This window comes from Chenopodium quinoa, unplaced genomic scaffold, assembly GCF_001683475.1.
Source record: "Chenopodium quinoa cultivar QQ74 unplaced genomic scaffold, ASM168347v1, whole genome shotgun sequence".
NCBI classification, from domain to species: domain Eukaryota; kingdom Viridiplantae; phylum Streptophyta; class Magnoliopsida; order Caryophyllales; family Amaranthaceae; genus Chenopodium; species Chenopodium quinoa.
Genome location: NW_018743218.1, coordinates 2,375,385 through 2,395,163, shown reverse-complemented (window position 1 = coordinate 2,395,163; position 19,779 = coordinate 2,375,385). Strand labels below are relative to the sequence as shown.

At 33.3% G+C, this 19,779-nt stretch overlaps 2 protein-coding genes across 2 annotated transcripts; one reads left to right on the top strand and one right to left on the bottom strand.

Moving 5' to 3' along the window:
• Nucleotides 1-6,802: 6,802 nt before the first annotated feature.
• On the bottom strand, nucleotides 6,803-7,540 carry LOC110734777. The gene has a single exon (XM_021914926.1). It carries the CDS (start codon nucleotides 7,538-7,540, stop codon nucleotides 6,803-6,805), a length of 738 nt encoding a protein of 245 aa, XP_021770618.1.
• Nucleotides 7,541-10,146: 2,606 nt separating this feature from the next.
• LOC110734737 (zinc finger protein 593-like) lies at nucleotides 10,147-14,405 on the top strand. Its single transcript, XM_021914881.1, has 2 exons — nucleotides 10,147-10,845; nucleotides 14,149-14,405. Exons 1-2 carry the CDS (start codon nucleotides 10,589-10,591, stop codon nucleotides 14,249-14,251), a joined length of 360 nt encoding a protein of 119 aa, XP_021770573.1. The 5' UTR covers nucleotides 10,147-10,588; the 3' UTR covers nucleotides 14,252-14,405.
• The last annotated feature ends 5,374 nt before the right edge of the window (nucleotides 14,406-19,779 follow it).

The window sequence follows — 19,779 nt, the reverse complement described above, 5'->3', positions numbered from 1 at the left end:
TAGTTACTCATTTGTAAAATAAGCAAACATTTATTTGATCATTTGGGAAATGAACAATCTAATTTTTGATCATTTGGGAAATGAGCAATCAATTTTTTACTCATTTAGCAAGTGAGCAAATAGTTAGTTGCTCATTTGTCAAATGAGAAAATACTTAGTGGCTAATTTAACAAATGAGCAAAAACTTAGTTGCTCATTTGTCAAATGAGCAAACATTTCTTTAATCATTCATTAAATCAACAAGTATTTCTTTTTTCATTTCATCCACATGAGCAATCAACAAGCATATGATATTCTTGTAATAAGCAGAGTATCATCCACATGAGTAATCCCAGCAGTGCTTGCAGCAGGTTCGCTGCCTGGAAATGAACCTAGAGGTGGTAAAACTGCACCTGTGGAACCAGGCACCCTAGCTCCCCAAGCATGTGAGGGTGATGGTGCTGGTGTTGATGATGGAGCGTATATGGAATCCCGAGTAGCTGTAGTAGGAGGGTGGAAAGACTGCAGGAAACTGCTGAGGCCTTGAGCCACTCGAGATTCAAAAAGACCAAAATCAGTATGTTTGGCAGTGTAATGCAAATATGCAATGGCTACTTTGTGTGTGTGTGTGTATGTGGCGGAGGGGAGGGGGGAGTAACCTAGAATTCTTTATGGCTATTACTTCCATCTGCCTTCTTTAAAATGAAATATCTTGTTAAAGATGATGCTATATTACATAGAAATTGAGTTAATTTTAAGAGGAAAGTAGAGTTATTGATGCCATAAGATTGGAATCAACAGCAAAAAAGAGAAATAGGAAGTAACAAGCTGCATACTATTGTTCTGCAGATCTTGTTTAATTTAAATGTTAAAGCAACAAGACAAGAAGCATAATGATCCTTTTAAGTAGAAACGCGGCTGCATATAACGTGTTCAGATTTTCCATGCAAAAATCAAGAAGAATATTTGATAATGGCCTCGTCTTTTAGTGAATGGGAAATAATTAACACACGGCATAGATGAACTAGTATCAACACCCCCATCATCTCTAATTGAGATGGTACTAGTTGGATTCCTCTGGATAAGAAATTTAGAATGTGCTACCCTTTATTTGAATCCCACTGACGGCTTTAATAAACTTTGGTTGTTCCTTGTGGATTTCAATCTCTTGTAGAAGTAGATGTACGGAACCTCAGAAATAAAACTAAACAAGTGAGTTTCCAACACACCAAAATCCTTTTTACAGGATCGTGAGGTCTAATGTTGCAATATATGATGAGTATGTGTCTCAATCTGAATTCCTAGTAATACCATACTTGTGTAGAATATGACTTTGAGACCCAGAGACTAACAGAACAATGACTCATGCACTACATACTAGTAGTGGGGAAAATTTTTTTAAAAAAAAAAATCGATCATCCTTTAATAAGCATTCCTCTTGTGGGCAATTAGGAAGCCACAAAAGCATTAAACTGGACACATGAAGAACCGTATGCATTAGTTCTAGGTTTTACTTGGGCAACGAGGTTGAAGAGATGTGGACAACCTGAAAAGCATCAATAGAAATTTCAGCAAGATAACTTTCAACCATAAATATTAAATACCAAGAAAGATGGCAGCTTATAGACAAACATACGTAGACAAAAATGAAAGAAAACTGAAAAAAAAAATTTAGTGAGGCATTTCGTCGAATACCTTGTAAGCAGTCAGAATTCTCAGCTTCTTTGCGTACAACATCAAGAATATAATAAATCAATAACCCACATCACAAAAAGATTCAAACAACCAAATTCAATAAATTCACAATCAAATTAATAAAATTGAAAAACAAAGATAAAAAGAGAAACCTCCATAATTCTTCAACAGTAAAAGTATAAAATCGATCGCAAACACAAAATTTGGAAAATAAACAAAACTCAAAACAATTGAACACACACAAAGAATGTATTGAAATGTCATCCAATTGGAACAATCAAAACTGTAATTCAGCATGAAAAAGTATACAAATGATAAAAAAAAATTAAGCTGAAAAAACATACAAAATATTGAAAAAAAGAGCAAAATTGAACAACATTATGGAAAAAAAATTCGAATAATACAAGAATTAAGTGATTAAATTGCAAAACTTACAACAATTTGATGATGAATAATTGAATATCGCCAATTTGGTCTTCATCTAAGTGAAGCCCCTAAGTCGAAATTTCAGAGAGAGAATGTGAGAGATTTGAACAATAAAAGAAATTTGAGCAATAAGAGGGGGAGAATCGTAGGTTTTGCTAGAAATCTAGAGGGAGATAAGAGAGAATAGCTGCAAGTGAGGGAAATTCATAGATTTCTTCAGCAATGGTGATGAGGGAGGAGAGAGAAATTAACTTGCAAAATGAAGGAGGAGAGAGAAAATTCTATTTTTTTTTTGAAATTATGTTTGACCGGGATAAATAGTAGCCATTGGATGCAATTGATCCAACGGTTGTAATATGTCCTCACATATATCAGGTTCTCACATAAGGGGTGTGGTCTCATATGATCCCATATATATATATATATATATATATATGTGTGTGTGTGTGTGTGTGTGTGTGTGTGTGTGTGGAGGGATCTGGTGAGAATAAGTCTATATGTGAAAACCATATTATATATGAGAAAAAATCTCAACCATTGGATACCTCATAATCCAACTGTTGAGATTGCTCACATAGTAATGGCAAAAATGTAATTTACATTTTTTTTTGTTTGGCTCATTTTGAGATTTTTTTTTCTTCATTTATCAAATGAGCAAACAATTATTTTCTCATTTATCAAATGAGCAACAATTCTTTGTTCATTTATCAAATGAGAAAAAAAAAATTAATTTTTTTTTACATTATTTTTTTTGTTTTTTATTTCTCATTTATCAAATGAGCAACATTTATTTGTTCATTTATCAAATGAGCAAATAATTTTTGTTCATTTGATAAATGAGCAATAATTCTTTGTTCATTTATTAAACGAGCAAACAATATTTCTTTGTTTTGTTTGCTCACTTATCAAAGGAGCAAATATTCTTTGTTCATTTATCAAATGAGCAAATATTCTTTGTTTATTTATCAAATGAACAAATATTCTTTGTTCATTTATCAAATGAGCAAATATTCTTTGTTCATTTATCAAATGAGCAACAATTTTAAAACATTCAAACTAATATGAAACCTTGAACTTACTTACTATATCTGAAAATGTAAACAATTGTTGGACCATAAGAGACCAACCATATACTAGTTTATATTATGCACTTCATTTTCTGCCTATTTTTGAAGTAGATAGTTCACAAGGTTAATTTAATACATGTTGTTCTGTTCATATCCTTCACAAATGAGCAAACTAAAATTAAAATGAGCAAAAACACATACAATAAAAATGCATAAATGAAAATTGAACAAACTTATATTAGAATCTTAGAAAATTGCTCCATAGTGTCATCACATAATACAAACTCATTTTCGATCGCCGAAATCTTTCAATCTCACCGGAATGCACGACCATAATCGTCGTTGAATGGAGCTCGAAAATGACATTATTTGTCTGAATTTTGAGCTAGATTTCTTTGTTATTGATTTTGCAAAGTTAATAACAATGACACTAATGGCGATGCTGTTGATGGAAAACATAATCTTCGCCAATTGGAGCTCAAAGACAAAATTATCGACCTGAATTTGAGCTTAATTTCCTTTTTTTTTAATGGTGCAATCGAAGACGATGGTGATATGAGCACAACACAAAGATGCCATGGTTGATTAGAATTTGAACTTAATTTCTTTGAAATTAATGGCGTAAAGTTGATGATGTATACTGAACAATAGGTGAGAGGAGAGAGAAAGAGAAGGTGAGGAGAGAGAAAGAAAGAAAAGTGGAGGTGAAAGAGAGAATAAGGGGATTGGTTTAAAATACTCTTTTGGTTTTGATTATTTTAGGGAATAATCACAGCCCTTAGATTTAAAAATTCAAAGGTCTAAATTTATTCTCACATAAGTTGGGGTTCTCACATAAGGGATGTATTCTCACATGATCCCATTTCTATATATATTCATGTTAGAACCATGTTTACACTGAGAACCACTCTTACGGTGAGAACCACACATAAGGTACATGCAATAAAACTAAAAAGACATCAATTATTTTTCCCTAATATTTTTTTTTTCCATTTTTTTTAAGCGATGTGCCTTACACCTTCATAACATGTACCTTTTATCTTTTGATCATGTACCTTATAGATATATGACATGTACTTTAAAGTTTGCAATTCCTCAAAAAAAAAAAAAAAAATTGCAAAATATTCAATTTTTAATTTTTTATTTATTTTTATGTGTTGTACCTTATAACTTCGTAACATGTACTTTTTATCTTTTGGGCATGTACCTTATAGATATAAGACGTGCACCTTAATATTTCAATTTTTTTAAAAAAAATATTTCAAAAAAATTATTTTAAATTATTTTGTTCTTTTTTTATCATGTACCTTATAGTTATGTACCACGTACCTTAAGTGGTTCTCACCATAAGAGTAGTTCTCATATTAAGATGGTTCTCACAGGAACACTCTATATGTGTGTGTGTGGGTATATATAAATATATATATATATATATATATATATATATATATATATATATATATATATATATATATATATATATATATACTACCTCCGGTCGCTATTATTTGCAACTTTTACTATTTTTGTCCGCCCAACATTATTTGCAACTTTCCAATTACTTTCCCTTTTTATCAAACTTTTTTGGTTAAAAAGACATTTTTACCCTTACTTATTTTTTTTCTAAAAACAGATTATAACACTAATCTAACATATTAATCAAACTTATTAATCTAACTTATTAATCTAACTTTCCTAACACTAAGTAAGGGTAAAATAAAAACAGAATTCATCCTCAACCAATTCATTCAATGTGTGTATTTAAACCAAAAAAAAAAGGGAAATTCATTCAATGTTCATCTGCTTTCCATAAACCCCAGTTCGTGATTCACATCTCACTTCACTCACCTAACTTTCTCTCTCTACCTCCATTGTTGAGTCCCCTTATACTCTCTCTGCGATAGTTTTTCTCTCTCCCCTCCGTTGTTGAGTCCCATTTTTGCTCACCCAATTTATGTCATGAATTTAACCCCCCTTCACATTGCAATGTTCGCGACAGAGGATGGTATCGAGCAGGGGATGATAAACGCTTTCTTGGATGCATTTGAGTCAGGGTCGTTCTGGCCTTGTTCTTTGTACTATTCCGGCAAAGGGCGTGACATTATGAGTCCCAAATTGTGGGAAGTTCTTGGTTTAGTGGTTAGATCTATGGGTTCTGGGTCCTCCTCTGTCATTTCCGGTGAGGGTGAAGATGAGGGGTTTGTTTCTGAGGTTAAAACACAACGGACGGTGGTGTTAGGGTTAGGGTGTCACCATGAAACCACTCCAAAACCCACCCCCATTGACGAATTAGGGTTTCAGCGAACACAATTGGGCAAAAAAGAGGAATTAGGGTTTGGTTCTAGGTCTGGGTCATCAATTGCTTTCTTGAACAAGCCCAGTTCTGTGGGCAAACCCCCTACGGGTTCTTATCTGTGTCCATTTCGAAGGCATCGAGGTATTCCTAACAAAATTACTTGCAATGATGATGATGAGAACGTGGAGTCCAGTCGTTGAACGACCTTAGTTTTGGCGTTGGTAACTGTTTCTAAGAAACACTAACTGTTTTGTTTGTATGTAATTTTTTTTTTTTAGAATCCTGTGTAGGTGGTGGAAGAATTAATCATGTTGTATGCCAGTAGGTAACTGGCAGGGTGGATAATTGTTGGTGAAATGTGTGTGGTTGTTGTTGAAACAGCATATGTGTTATGCTGTTTAGGCTATAGTGTGGAATCATGTTTGTTGTTGTTGATCCAGCATGTTGTGTTTGTTGTTTGATGTGGTTTGCTTAGTTGATGTGGATTGCTTAGTAGAATGCAAAATTAAAGTCCAGATAAATCAAATTGATGTAGTGTGGTTAGTTGTTGTTTGATGTGGTTTGCTGAGTTGATGTGGTTTGCTTAGTTCATTATAGTCCAGGAAAATCAAATTGATGTAGTGTGGTTAGTTGTTGTTTGATTTGGTTTACTTAGTTGATGTGGTTTGCTTAGTAATCCTAACAAAATTATAGTCTCAATTACTGTAAATTGATGTGGTTTACTTAGTTGTTGTTTGATGTGGTTTGCTTAGTTGATGTGGTTTGCTTATGGTTCTTGCTGGTGATACATGTGGAGTCCCTTCATTGCTTATGGTTCTTGCTGGTGATACATGTGGAGTCCCTTCATTGTTGATACATGTGGAGTCCCTCACGTCCCTCACCTCCCTCATGTCCTTCATTTCCCTCGTGTCCCTCTATTTTCATGAACAATTTCATTTATTCATAAAAGGGCAAAATCCATATGATGAAGGGACTCAATTAATAAAACTTTTCCCAACACGTGTTGCTATAGTCTGTGACATCACAGACTGTGAGGTAACGTGTTTATTGATGGTTTATGAGAATAAAAAAACCCTCTGATGGATTGATGGATTCAAAGTTCAGACAATGTTTTTAATAATTGGACTTCATTCAAATCAATTTTTCAGTTACATACGAGTCCCTTTACAAAAGATGTAACACTAACTGCCCTACCCAAAAGGTTGCTATTAAGTAAACTAGGTACACCTAACCAACAATAGATTAAACAATATAAGTCCCTTACACATTTAAAAAAAAAAAACAAAAGGCTGGTTATGTGTGGCAGTTAATGTTGTCCAAGTAGTTTCTTCATTGTCCCTCAATCTGCATCCACCTCGAACTGATATGCAGCTTCTTCTTGTGTGTTTGTGTTGATGACATTGTTGTTCAAAAATGCACATGACTGGTCCACCAATTCTTGGTTTACTTCAAGAATTTCTGGAAGTAAACCGAGTCGTTCTAGCCTTTCTTTGCCCATGTGGGGTATCTTGTAATTGTTGCCCCCTTCACATTTCAAAATTTCAATCATACATGATTGTAATGTTATCCATGTATGTTTGTTCACCGTAGGGTCAAACTCATCATATGCCTCTTTTACTCTATTGATCAATGCATCCAAGTTTTTTGGAAATGCTCGGTGTTGAATCGATTGAATTGCCCTAAATAGACCTAGATCTAGCACATTTGGGTCCGGTGATTGTGGTGGCTGGAAGACAAACTCAATGTTGAACCCCCCTTCTTCCATTGCTGCCAGAAACTCTTCATAACCCGGGACTTGATGTGGTCTTGCGTTGTCCCACTTAATTAACACTTTTTTTGGCAACATGATTGGCCACTTCCTTCTGATTGCTGGCAGAACTGCTGTGATCAGCATCTTCCGTATTTCTTCCCTGTTTATGTTTTGTGTGGCCTTAGTTTCTATTGTACCAGCTGGCCTGTTCTTGCTTCCTTTCTTTGCAGCTTGTTTGTACACAAATGGGAAGATATCGTACTTCCCATCATGAATCAAGTGGCCTTGTTCATCATACAAAGGTTTGCCTATTATGGCCATGAACATTGCTTTAGCTTTGAATCTCCTTGACTGTTCACAGTTGTATGGATCTTCTTCATTTGGAAGAAGATAGAATCTCCTTGTGTCCGGGTTTAGGTAAAACCACTTTTCGTCGATGTGTCCGGGTTTAGGTAAAACCACTTTTGGGGGGGAAAGGGTATCCCACCATTTAAAAAATTTGACTTTGCTTTTTAAATCAGATTTTTATTTGGTGGTCCCCCTTTTTGATTTTTTCTCTCTCCTCCTAATTAAATCTACAAAAGCAGATTTTTAATAATGTGGTCCCCCATTTAATTTTTTCTCTCTCCTCCTAATCACATGCATAAACTATCCTTTAATTTTATTATCAAATTTTGCTTCGTGTTCCGTAAACTCCTCCAAAGTTGCAATTAATAGCGACCGGAGGTAGTATATATATATAAAGTGAAAGTTCAATGTTCATTTAAGAGTATATGTTTATGGTGGAATTATGATGATTAAATTTATATATGTTCATATTGTGGAAATCTTATATTAGTTTTCATTAATGTTCAAATAAGAAGCTTTAATGTTCATTTATAACTAGTTTTATGTTCGTTTTCAAATATTTTTTTTCTTCATATTATTGATTTATTATATGTTCATATCATAAATTAATTATGTTCATTTTAAAACATTATTATGTTCATTTACGTATATAATAATAAGGATTATTGTTCTTATTTACAATTTGTTCATTTTCATGTTAGAGGATGTCCATTTTCATTTTAGAGGATGTTGAATTTACTTTTTTGAAGTCACTCAAATTATTAATTGTTATTGATTAAATGTTCAAAATGATTTGTACTTTTTTTCATTGGGTAAAAGAATGATGCTCACTTTTGTTCAAAATGATTAAAAAAATATGTTAAAAATTGATTATTCAGCCTCTGTTTTGAGAATACCATTTGTTCATTTTCATGTTAGATTATGTTCATTTTTATTTCAGAAGCTACTCAATTGTTACTTTTTTTTTCAAGTCATCAATATTGTTAATTGTAATACTCCGTATTTTTATAATATTTTCTATATATAATTATTTATTTTATTTATCAATTAAAATGGTTTATTTCATTTTAAATGAATTAATCATTTAAATATAAAATAAGTCTGTATAAAATAATATGAGCTATTAATTAGGCCAATAAAGTGTTTTAATTTGGGTCAACATCAATTAAATTGTTAGATCAACTTTTTGGGAATCAAAGAGTTCTTAAGAGTCTAACAAGTTGACCTCAAAGGAAAATTCAAGGAGGAGTAGGATTAGTAATGACAATTTTATAAATAAGTGTTTTTGTTTTTAAAAAGGCGATATAAATACCCCAAAACCCCAAGAATTTCACACTCAAGAATCAAATTGTCAGATTTTACAAAAGAGAAAAACAAGTTTATAACCTTGATAAACGAAATTTGTTTATCAAGGGGTAGCGCTGTCATTTCATGTGGTTTAGTAAGGGCATTTAAGTCCATCTATCGGACAAATCTACCTTGGGCCGAAAACGCCGTTTATCCTCTATTCAAGCGGCGTTAAACGAATTTTTCAAAGACGTTATCCCTTGGATTTAATGAACCAATGGAATGTTCGTTACTCGTAACTTTACCCATGAGGTAAATTTTCTCACTCCAACTGCTTTTGTTCATGTGAATCAGAATTCATGGAATTTATACTTGTGGTTGTTTCTAAAGAAGTTTTCGCCACCGCCAAATCGGAATTCGTGGAATTTGGCCACTGCTTCTATACGGTTTGCGGCTACCAGTTTGATACGATTCTCTAAGGTAATTGATTGTAGTTGGTTTTACTTTTTGGGTGAACTCGATTTCAGTAACTTCATATCCTGTATTTACATTGATTTGTTTTCTAGTCTGTGTGTGCGGTATTCAATACAGATTGTTAGAGCTAAACTGATATGAGTTGATATATAGACGTAAATGTTCATTCCCAAAATTTGTATTAATTGAAACAGCCTTGCTATGTTCACGGCTCCTTATACGTTTGGATGGACCTCTATTTAGCTTGATAAATTCTAGGTTTCCTCTCTTTACACCAGGGATGGTAAGATAAGATTTACTATGTATATTTTATTCATTTTACAGTTTTACCGCAGTACTGATGGAAGACGTTAGTAAAAAAAAAAGTGTTACCGTCAATTATATTGCTAACGTTAGCAAACGGCCATTAGCTCCATCCGATTAAATATACACAGACGGAGAAAAAGGACGTTTTCTCCATTCGTTAAAGCAGCATGTGCATAAGGTATAATGGGCCGTGAAAAAATATATTTTAATAATTGGGCCCGGAAAAACATTGCAAATATTTACAAATATGCCATAAGATTAACAACCCAAGTTTATGAAGGTTATGAACCTGGGCCGGCTCAATTTCAATTTTTAAATATTTATGTCTACTGATTTGAGTTCCTTTTCCTAATTGAAAAAAAAGTTCATTGTTATTTAATTGAAATGTTCATTTCAAATTTTCAGATATCCATCTCTAGTTTTAATGTTTCTTTTAAAATATGTTTCAAAATTTCAAATATCCATCTTCAGTTTTAATGTTTCTTTTAAAATATGTTCAAGTTTCTTTCAAAATATGTTCAATAATAAAATGTTTAATTTTTTTTTTTATACTAAATGTACAATTTTTAAAACAAAGGACCAGCCAACTTTGGTTGATGGGAGGACCAGCTAAAAGTTTACGACAATTTACGACATTTTCGGTTCATTTTTTTCGATTTACAAGTTCAATCTCGGTTTTAAGGTTGCCTCATTTACATTGGGCTAAGGAGGTCAAAAGGTAGCCCCAAAAGCATTGGGCCACAATTCGAGCATTCTCCTATACCCTAACCTCAAATCCTATCCCAACCCAACCATTATCCCAAATTAATTCATCCCCTAACCTCCCTTTAGGTAAACCCTAATTTCTAGGGTTTCTCTTTCTCTTACCCAGCAAAATCACCCAAAAACCTCCATTATTGCAACTTCGCAGCACCAACAAGAAGCAATTCGATTGTTGTTGCAGTCTCGAGGAGAGCGAAAATGGGAGGAAAGTGCCCGCATAGAAGCGTAAGGAAGAGAAGATACTCGCACAAAACTCATCGACGTTCCAAATTTGAAGTTAAAGGCGACGATATTGTCTACAATGATCTTCTGAAACCCGATGCAAATCGAAAGCCATTGCCGCTTGATGAAGATTTGCCTGGTATGGGTCAGTATTATTGCCTTCATTGTGATCGTTACTTCTCCAATGTTGCTGTAAGGGATGAACACTTCAAGTCCAAACGTCATAAGAAACGGTGTGTATTCTCTCAATTTCTTAATTTTGATTTTAATATTGATTTTGATTGTTTTTTCTTAGTTTATGATTTATTGGGAAATATAATTTTGTTAGTGGTTTAATTTATTTATTTTTTGAAAGATTTTATATTTTTGATGTATGAGATTGTTCATTAGTTTATTGTTGGGGTGAGAATTGAAAATTGTATTGTGGTTTAGAAATTGGGAGTTTGATGTTCTGAAATTTTGATGGGGGGAAGCTGGTTGTGGTTTTAGTATGTAAGAGACGAATTATAAAACTACCTTGAAAGATTTTACTTGAAGACGAAGCTTGAAAGTGATGTAGAGTAATTTTTTGCCTTTGGCACCGTTGTTTCGGTGCACAAGTAGGTTTAGTATATGATGAGATCGATTAGGCTATTTGGTGCGTTTGTTATCCAGACCTAGATTTTTATACCTAGCTTGCTTTTGTCAATAACCTGAACCTGGGGTGACCTTATCGAATTGGGAGTTTTGGAGTTAATTGCCCTTGAGAGAGTATCTTTAAAGTAAAATAATATTCCAGGAGTATGTTTATCGAGGAAGTCTTGTTGGATTGTGCTAGTAAGAAATATTTGGTTTGATGGAGGCCAGATTTGGTTTGTTGATATTTACGGTTCTTGAGTTGGCTTATCTTTCGCTTTTAGTTTAATATTTGTTTGAATCAATTGTTCAATATACGATGATTGCCATTGAGATTTGTCAAAGGATACTACAGGATCAAAAATTTTACAGTTCAGGGTAATTATGCTGGTAAGTGCAAATAGAATTCTAATTTGAAGAATGAGACAACATAACACTCTTGCAATATTGGTCATTTAGGTTCTTTTGGCTCATCCCTTTCTTATCAGGAAACCTTTTCATAATTATGTTTGGTTCAAATGTACAACTACCATGTTTGTTTATGCTTTTTGAAGCATGCTGGTATTCCATGGTCAATTTTGTTATGTGTTATTGTGGAAATGGGAATATTTTTAAGAAAGAAACAAGGGTTGGAGATTATTAATAGTGATATATTTATATTAAACAATGTCTTCCTCTTCTTTTTAATGTAAGAGATTTTATAATTAGAATGAAGATTGGATGCTAGAAGATCCTTTTGTTGATTGGTGCTACCATTAATGAAGGAAAACATAAAATTTTAAATTTTTTTAACCCATTAGAGGGAGAGATTGAAGTGTCATTCGTGTATAATCCATGAAGAGTAATTGAAGTGAGAAACCAAGTGTTTCAAGTTTCGGGTTTTATTTTGGAATCGAAAGGATAACATTGGGTTTATGCTTGGTTGGAAAAAATAATGGGCTTGAGAGCAACCTAATCAAGTGATATTAGGTGAAGATTTTCTTTCACTTTTCTTCTGACCGAGAATTCACAAATCATGATATGAGCTGCTCAAAAGGCCAGAATACTTGAAAAAAGAAAATATGAAGTTATTAGTAGTTGTTCCCAGTTGCAGGCTAGAGGTTTGGTGTTCCCCTTCTGTGCAAACTTAGGCCAAGTTGAGATTCTTATTCAGGGTCAGTGTTGCGTGTACTGGTTTATTAAACTCAATAAAGTACTCGCATTTGTTTATCAGATTAAATTATTATTCCGATAGCAATTAAGCCAAAAGTTTTATCTTTCTAACGAAGTGCTTTGTTGCGAATCAATGGCACTCTAGGAGTAATGATGATCAGTCTTTAGAAACGTAGCATAATGGGACATGTATAATCTCAAAGCTTTTTGTTGTACAATAGAACAACATTGTGTCATTATATTACTAAATTTTACTTCCTCTATTTTAAATTACTTGCAACACAGTGGCATGCAATTTGAGGTTGAGATTGTAAACAAACAAATTAATCAAAATAATTTATACGCATAGTACCTGACCCTTCTCGCGGTATTAAAATCATTTTGATAAAATCGTTGTTTACTTTGACTAATCATCTCCTAGAAGTGCTTATATAAAGTCTGTCTTGCTAGTTTAAGAAAACAGAGGAAGTATATCCCACTGATAAATAAAACCAATACAGCAATACTCAATTGAAAAATTATCCTGTTCTAGCCTATCCTTAGCCTCTTATTAGAGAATTTTATGCATGACTAGAGCAATTTTGTTGTTTTTTGTTCAGCCTTAAAAAAAGGAAACAGTCTTTAGTAAGTCAAAACACCTATTTCTGTCAGTGATTCTAGTTGTAAAATTACCCTCCAGTTGAGAACTAGTTACAAAATCATGCTGATCCCAAAGAAAGGGAATGTTGTTTATGGGCACAGCAGATGTGGTAATCTTACGTGGCCTAATGTTATTACATACAACTGGAAAGGGTGCTAGGAAAAAGCTTTACCTTCTGGTAGGAGGATAAATTGCAGCTTTGGACAAACCTTTCTTGGGGTTTTCTGCAAGGATTATCAATGATGTATCAATGAAAGATAAACCAGTTCTGGAAAGTCATTAAGAATTTAAGAAACAACCTCCTCCTATCAGAAATTGATTTAGATGCAGATAAACCCTATTGGTGAAAGTTAGCTTATGTTATTCTATTATCCAACGGTTTTATATTTCATCTTATTTTTCCGAGTTGTTACCCTGCTGGATTGTGTAGATGCTCCCCAGACTTTGACTATCTTGAGCAATTGTGTTACGAGTTGCCACAGTTCTCTATTGTTTTCCCTTTTTTCTTTTTTTATTATAATTGGTACTTGATGTTCTTAGCTCTAGTGAAGGAAGTTGTACTGCAATTGTTCAATAATAGTCCAAAAACAGTTAGAAAAAGTCGTCATATATTGTGAATTAGAAATGGATAATGTTTCAATTTTGCATGATGCCCTTGTTTTGAATTAATGAACAAGAGAGGGTACTATGGACAACTATTGCAAAGGTGATTTTAGTTAAACATGTTAATTTTTTTATTATGATAGGTTGTGAATGTGTGACAGCGTTATAGCGTGCTCATGGGGTGTGCTTAGCAGCATAAGAATATTAAGCATTCGACTTCCATGCCTCCCCCCCCCCCCCTTCTCCCTTCCCTTATTATCCCCTCTGTTGTTTTAAGCATTACATTGACATTCCTAAAGCATGATATATATGGTTTGTATCCCCACCCCCCTCTCTTTTTATCCCCTTTGTTGTTTTAAGCATTAAATTGACATCCCTAAGCATGATATATGGTTTGTATCCTATCCCCCCCCCCCCCCTCCTCATCCCTTTTTATCCCCTTTGTTGTTTTAAGCATTAAATTGACATCCCTAAGCATGATATATATGGTTTGTATATTTACTCAATATTATTTTCGTTTGAGCAGTTTGAAGATAATGTTAGGACCTGCACCACACACGCAACTTGATGCCGAACTAGCTGCTGGTATGGGCATGCCGGATAACGGTCCAAAGTTGATGTCTATGTGAATTGTGAAATCTTCTTTTTCCTTGTAATGATAAATATTTTTGTTGAAAAAATGTAGCAAGATCAGAGAATCTTTTAAAAAGTTGGATTAGTAAGAATACTTTCAGGCATTATTATAAACTTGTTGCTGGTTTCTTTTACTAGCTGTCTACTGTACATTGTGTTTAAGAACGGTTTAACTGCTTTGCCTCCTTTTCTGGACCATTCCAGTCCCAAACAGTTTAGCTGATTTTACTCCTGCTGAAGTGCTGGACCATTCTAGCCCTAAACGTAGCAGGCTGAATGTCCTCTAACCTTTGCCTCCCTCCCTACCCCCTTCCTCCCTGCAAGAATATTGTAGCTCAACCTCAAGAAGGGGAGGGGGGTGTATATTAAGTATTACCATTAAGCTCTGAGCTACTAGGCAATAGGCTCCTTTAATTGTCCTTGATATTAGATGTATTTCAATTCCTTCTCTTTGAAGTTGGAATTTTGTTTGCTTTATTAGATTGGGGAATTTTGTTTAGTCTTTAGACTGGAAGCTGCCAGCTACCAGGTAAGCTATTAGCTTCATGGTGCACATTTTATATAGTAGATACCCAAGAAGTTATGGGTAAAATTTCCTCCATTTCTATTTAGTTACACCATTTCTTTTGAGCAGGACCCGGTTCATCTCGGGGTGTTCTGGTAATTTCCTGCTAAAAGAAGGGGTACCTTTGTAATTTGTTTGTCATAGAGAATATTGGCATGTAACTCCTACATAACGTCGTTAAGTAGAAAGGATCTAACCATAGTTAATAGGGGTCTTTCCCATCACTATTCGCCATTGAATTAACTCCATTTCAATTTCAATCAATCTTGTTTCTTTGAACTTCAATTTTATGCCGTTTCTCTCTCTCTCTCTCTTCACGCCTCTCTTTCTCTTTCCATGCTCTCTTTCATTTAACTTAGCGGTTTTTAAGGTCAAATTCGACCATGAAATCTTTAGATCTAGAGTTTTCATGGTCGAATTTGGCCTTAGTAAACCAAATTCGAGGTGAAATTCAAAGCCAATTTTGGTTTTTAAGGTATTTTTTGTGTTTTAAATTTTCTTTCTTTTATTTTTTTTTTATTTTTTATTTTTAATTTGGGTTGTGCTGGTGGAATTTGCCGTTCGTGGTGAGCGGTTCAGGTGGGTATATAGCCGGGTCGATTAGGATTAGGTGGGGTGGGTGCGTGGTTTAGGGAGGGTGGGTTTAGAGAAGAAGCGAGGGTTAGGAGTGGGTAGTGGGTTTAGCCGTTTAGATGGTGGGTAGGTTGGTTAGGGTTAAGTGGTGGGTCTGGATGGTAGCAGTTGCGAGTGCAGATTTTGTTAATTTTCAATTTTTTTTTTTTTTTTGCTATTTGCAAATTTTGTTTTATTTTTTAATTTGATGCTTTTTTTTTGTCATGGAATTTTTTTTTTGTGGTGGTGGATGGTGGTGGTATGAGTGACGGTGGTGGTGTGAGTAGGCAGGGTTGTAAGCGAGATGGGGGTGGGGAAATGAGGGAAAGGGGGTGGGCTTGGGTGGTGGTGGGCAGGGGGTGGATTTGTGATTTTTTTAAAATATTTTTTTTCTTTTGTCAGTTTTCTGACTAGACAAATTCAAGGCGACTATTTCATATACCTTTGACAATTTAGACAATCGCATGTTGTTCGTTAGTTGCAGAGCTTTGCGATCACCATTCTTCCCTCCTCCTAATTCGAAATAGCAAGGTACCTTCAAGTAACTCAAAGTTGAGTTAAGGCATAATGCCTAAAATAATGTCTCTTTTCCTTTATCAAGTCACTTTTTCCCTTAAATTTGGACGAAATAGGACATGTGAGTGAGGAAACTTTTGTTTATTCTTACTTTACAATTCCCAATACGTTTTTATTACAATATTGCTGCTTGATAAATGTTTAAAGTTTATCTAGGAGATGAACAAACTTAATTTTTTTTTTTTTTTTTTAAGCCATGAACTTTGATTTCCTCCTTTTTGTTACACTAATATTTAGGACAAAAAAGTAAGGGAATTTGAAGGGTATTATTATAAGCAAAGAAATTACACAAATTAAGCTAGTGAGGATTATGACATTTTTGTTTTAGGAAAATGGTTTTATTTTATACTTCCTCCATTTTTATTAATTGGATCACTTTTCTAAAATTAAAGGAAGTTTTAAATTAGTTGCATCACTTTCCTTTTTAAGTAATAAATTATCTATCTCTCTCCTATCACATGGGCCCATTTATTTTTTCTCTCTTCCTCTCTCTACTCCAAAAATTGCCTAGAAGTCCGTGAAAACAAAAGTAATGCAACTAAAAAAAAACAGAGGAAATAATAGATAATTGGAGATTTTAATGGTCAAAGTGTTCTATGAAATGTGAATAATGTAAAAGTTGATCGATTAAAGGGGTGGAGGGGGCATTTGGATTTTTTTTTCCAGTACTAGGATGGCTAATGCACGCGTCACAGCTAGCCTTGTTTGGGGAGCTTTATCAGTTTGTTATATTAATATGAAAACAAATATTTTAGGGGTATAAATGTCCGCACATTATTTTAAATAGTTCAGCAAAAAAAAAGGCAATCAACATTAATAAAGGTTTAAAAAAAATAAAAGCAAGATAAAAATTGTACATATTAATAAGGGTAAATATGTAAATGCACATTTTGAAGTGTATAATTGGTAGCACAATATTTATAAGAGTAATCTTGTACGTTTTATAAGGTAGGAGTTTTGCATATCATTTTGGGTTTTTGTTAATTATTTTCTATTTTTCTACATCCTACTATATAGGCATGTGATAAGTTATTGTGAAAGCCACAACAAATAGGAATATTATGGCACCTTTAGCAAACAATATCTCTAGACTCTAGTAGGAATGAGCTAGACATTATGGAGTAGCGCCAAAGAAAGATTTACAATGTTGGGGAAATATCTAACTTCCAAATCTAATTAATTTTCATTTTTATTGTTATGTGCAAGCCAAGTGCCAGATTTATACAAGTAATATTCTTATTACTAGAGAGTAGAGACCCCTCAATAAGGTTCATCAATTAGATCCAAGGAGAGGGATACCTCGAATCATGTCACTTTACTACACATCAGAGAGCTTTAATGTCCCAAGAGTGGTCATCATTACAAGGATATTAATAATCTAAAATAAGATCTGAATTCTTTGTTGTCCGCTTTTTCCTTAATTACCATCTCCCACATAGGTAATTACAGATAAGTAAAAATGAGTTTAATCAGTAAAAATAATTTCTATTTGAAATATTTCAAATCAAAGAAAACTTAGACCTAAGCGGCTTAGCCTAAGTTCACACGTTATGATGGTATTCAACCGGTTCTGGCCATTAGTCATTAAGGCAGCATGTGTAGGTAAAATGTAAAATTCCTAAAGCACACTCACCAAAATAATGATCCACCGAGTTATAATGTCATTAAAAGGCAAAGGCATATGCCAAGATTAATGGGTTGTTGTCCCTTAATTTTGTGGTGATGAATAAACCCCTATAAATAAGGGGAAATATAATACAACCATAGGTACCATATGATTTCCTACAAGTAATAAAGTCAATTTAATAACAGGTAGATTCTAGATAAAGATTTTGTTTATTTACTCATTTCGAAATGAGCAAAATACTTAAGTGTATCTATTGGAACTGTTTTTATACACAAAACTACACAAAGGCTGAACAATCAAACTAGCGCATATCCTCACAATTTTTTTAGTTTAGTATTTACAGGTTCTGTATGTTGAAGTATAGGTCTCTATATCTATATAGCCTTAATTGTTGTTAAGATTCAAACCTGAAACTTTTAGGGTGTAAGACAAGAGTCTTCTATCAAGTAAGTCAAGTTTTGTTTGATATTGCACATTAGATTATCTTAAGCGTTACCATTGTACTTGTTTATTCAAGTAATTGCTTATTGAAATGTCTAAAATGATACAATTATAAGTACTTTCAAATATATAACATAATTTGGTAGACTCAGAAACTTGATACACATTAATACCAAATAGGATTTAGAAACTGGAGAAATAGAAAAATCAAAGTTGTAGATAATCAACTAACCTAATTAGTAAAATTGTGGTTTTCAAAATCTAGATCAAATTTTATCTTTATCATTTTCCTCTGTAACTTCCTATACACCCAAAAAAAAAATTGAAAAAATACAAGTAATTTTTACAAAATTCACTCTCATAATTTAAAACATAAGTGGTCACTTGGGACCACTCACATCCATGTAAAGCATAAACATATGCATGCTTTTAAGAGCAGAATAATTTGAATGTCATTTTCTCCAACTAAATCTCCTTTTCAATTTTTGTTTTTGTGTTTTTTAAATAAAACTAATTAATTAATTGAAAAAAAAATAATAAAAAGAAAAAAATAACTCCTTGGCGCTCATGCACACCCCCACCATTAGGAGCCCACTTTTTTGTGTCCTTTTAACCCAAAAGAAACTCCATCTTTATAATTTACTAGTATTTTTCAAGTTAGTAATGTGTCATTTCTATGAGTTCACTTTCACCTTTTCATGTGTGATATTATGAACGTGCAACCACCACAATGAAACCAAAAATAAAAATTATTTTGCTCCCCGGTTTATATCACTCTTCCGCATGCTCTGTCACCCTTTATTATTTTTCATGCCCACAACCAATTTCCTCATTTAATTTGAAGTACTAGGTCTGAACAAAACTATCCGAGAAATCGAAAATCCGATTTATCATCATTCTGAAAATTAGGGTATCCGATTCAATTAACCATAACGGTTTGGGTATCCGTTTCAATAATTTGTTATCGGGTATAGTTATTGGGTATCATTTTAAAATTAATGGTTACCCAATCCGATCCAATAAGCAATTTTTTTATTTTTTGTCCTACTTAAATCTATTTTTCCAAAATCTAAACTCTTACTTTACTTCATAATCACTATATAATATCAATGATTAGTAATATTATTAATAATTTGGTCAAGATCATGTGGTATTGTTGTAAATTAGTGTTAAAAGATATCATAATAACTACATTATTAAGTATAATTATCATTATTGGATATCTTATTGAGTACTCGATGACCGATCCAAAAATTCGGGTATCCAAAATCCGAATACCCGAACTTATCAGTTTGACTTATAAATATCACTTTTAGTAATATTAGTTATCGATTACGCGAACTGTAAGTACTAACGGTTCAATTATCCGTCCCATACTCACCCCTATTTGAACCACTACTATTTTGTGCTTACTAAAATTCTATGGGTGCAATAATGTAATGCTCTCCCTTCAATTGTCTTTTACTTTTATCTTACGGAGCGATAAATTACAATCATAGACAAATATTTCGTACTTATTAACCAATAGATTACGTTATGGAATTTAGTGGCTAAAAAAAAGTTGCGTCTCTTAACTGCCTAACCCATTTCAATTTTTGTCATACTTTACCCTACATAAACCTAACAAAATTGATTTTTTACAGTGTCCAATTATTTTATTCCAATTCCCTACCTTAACTCCATTATAACATTACCTAGTTCTG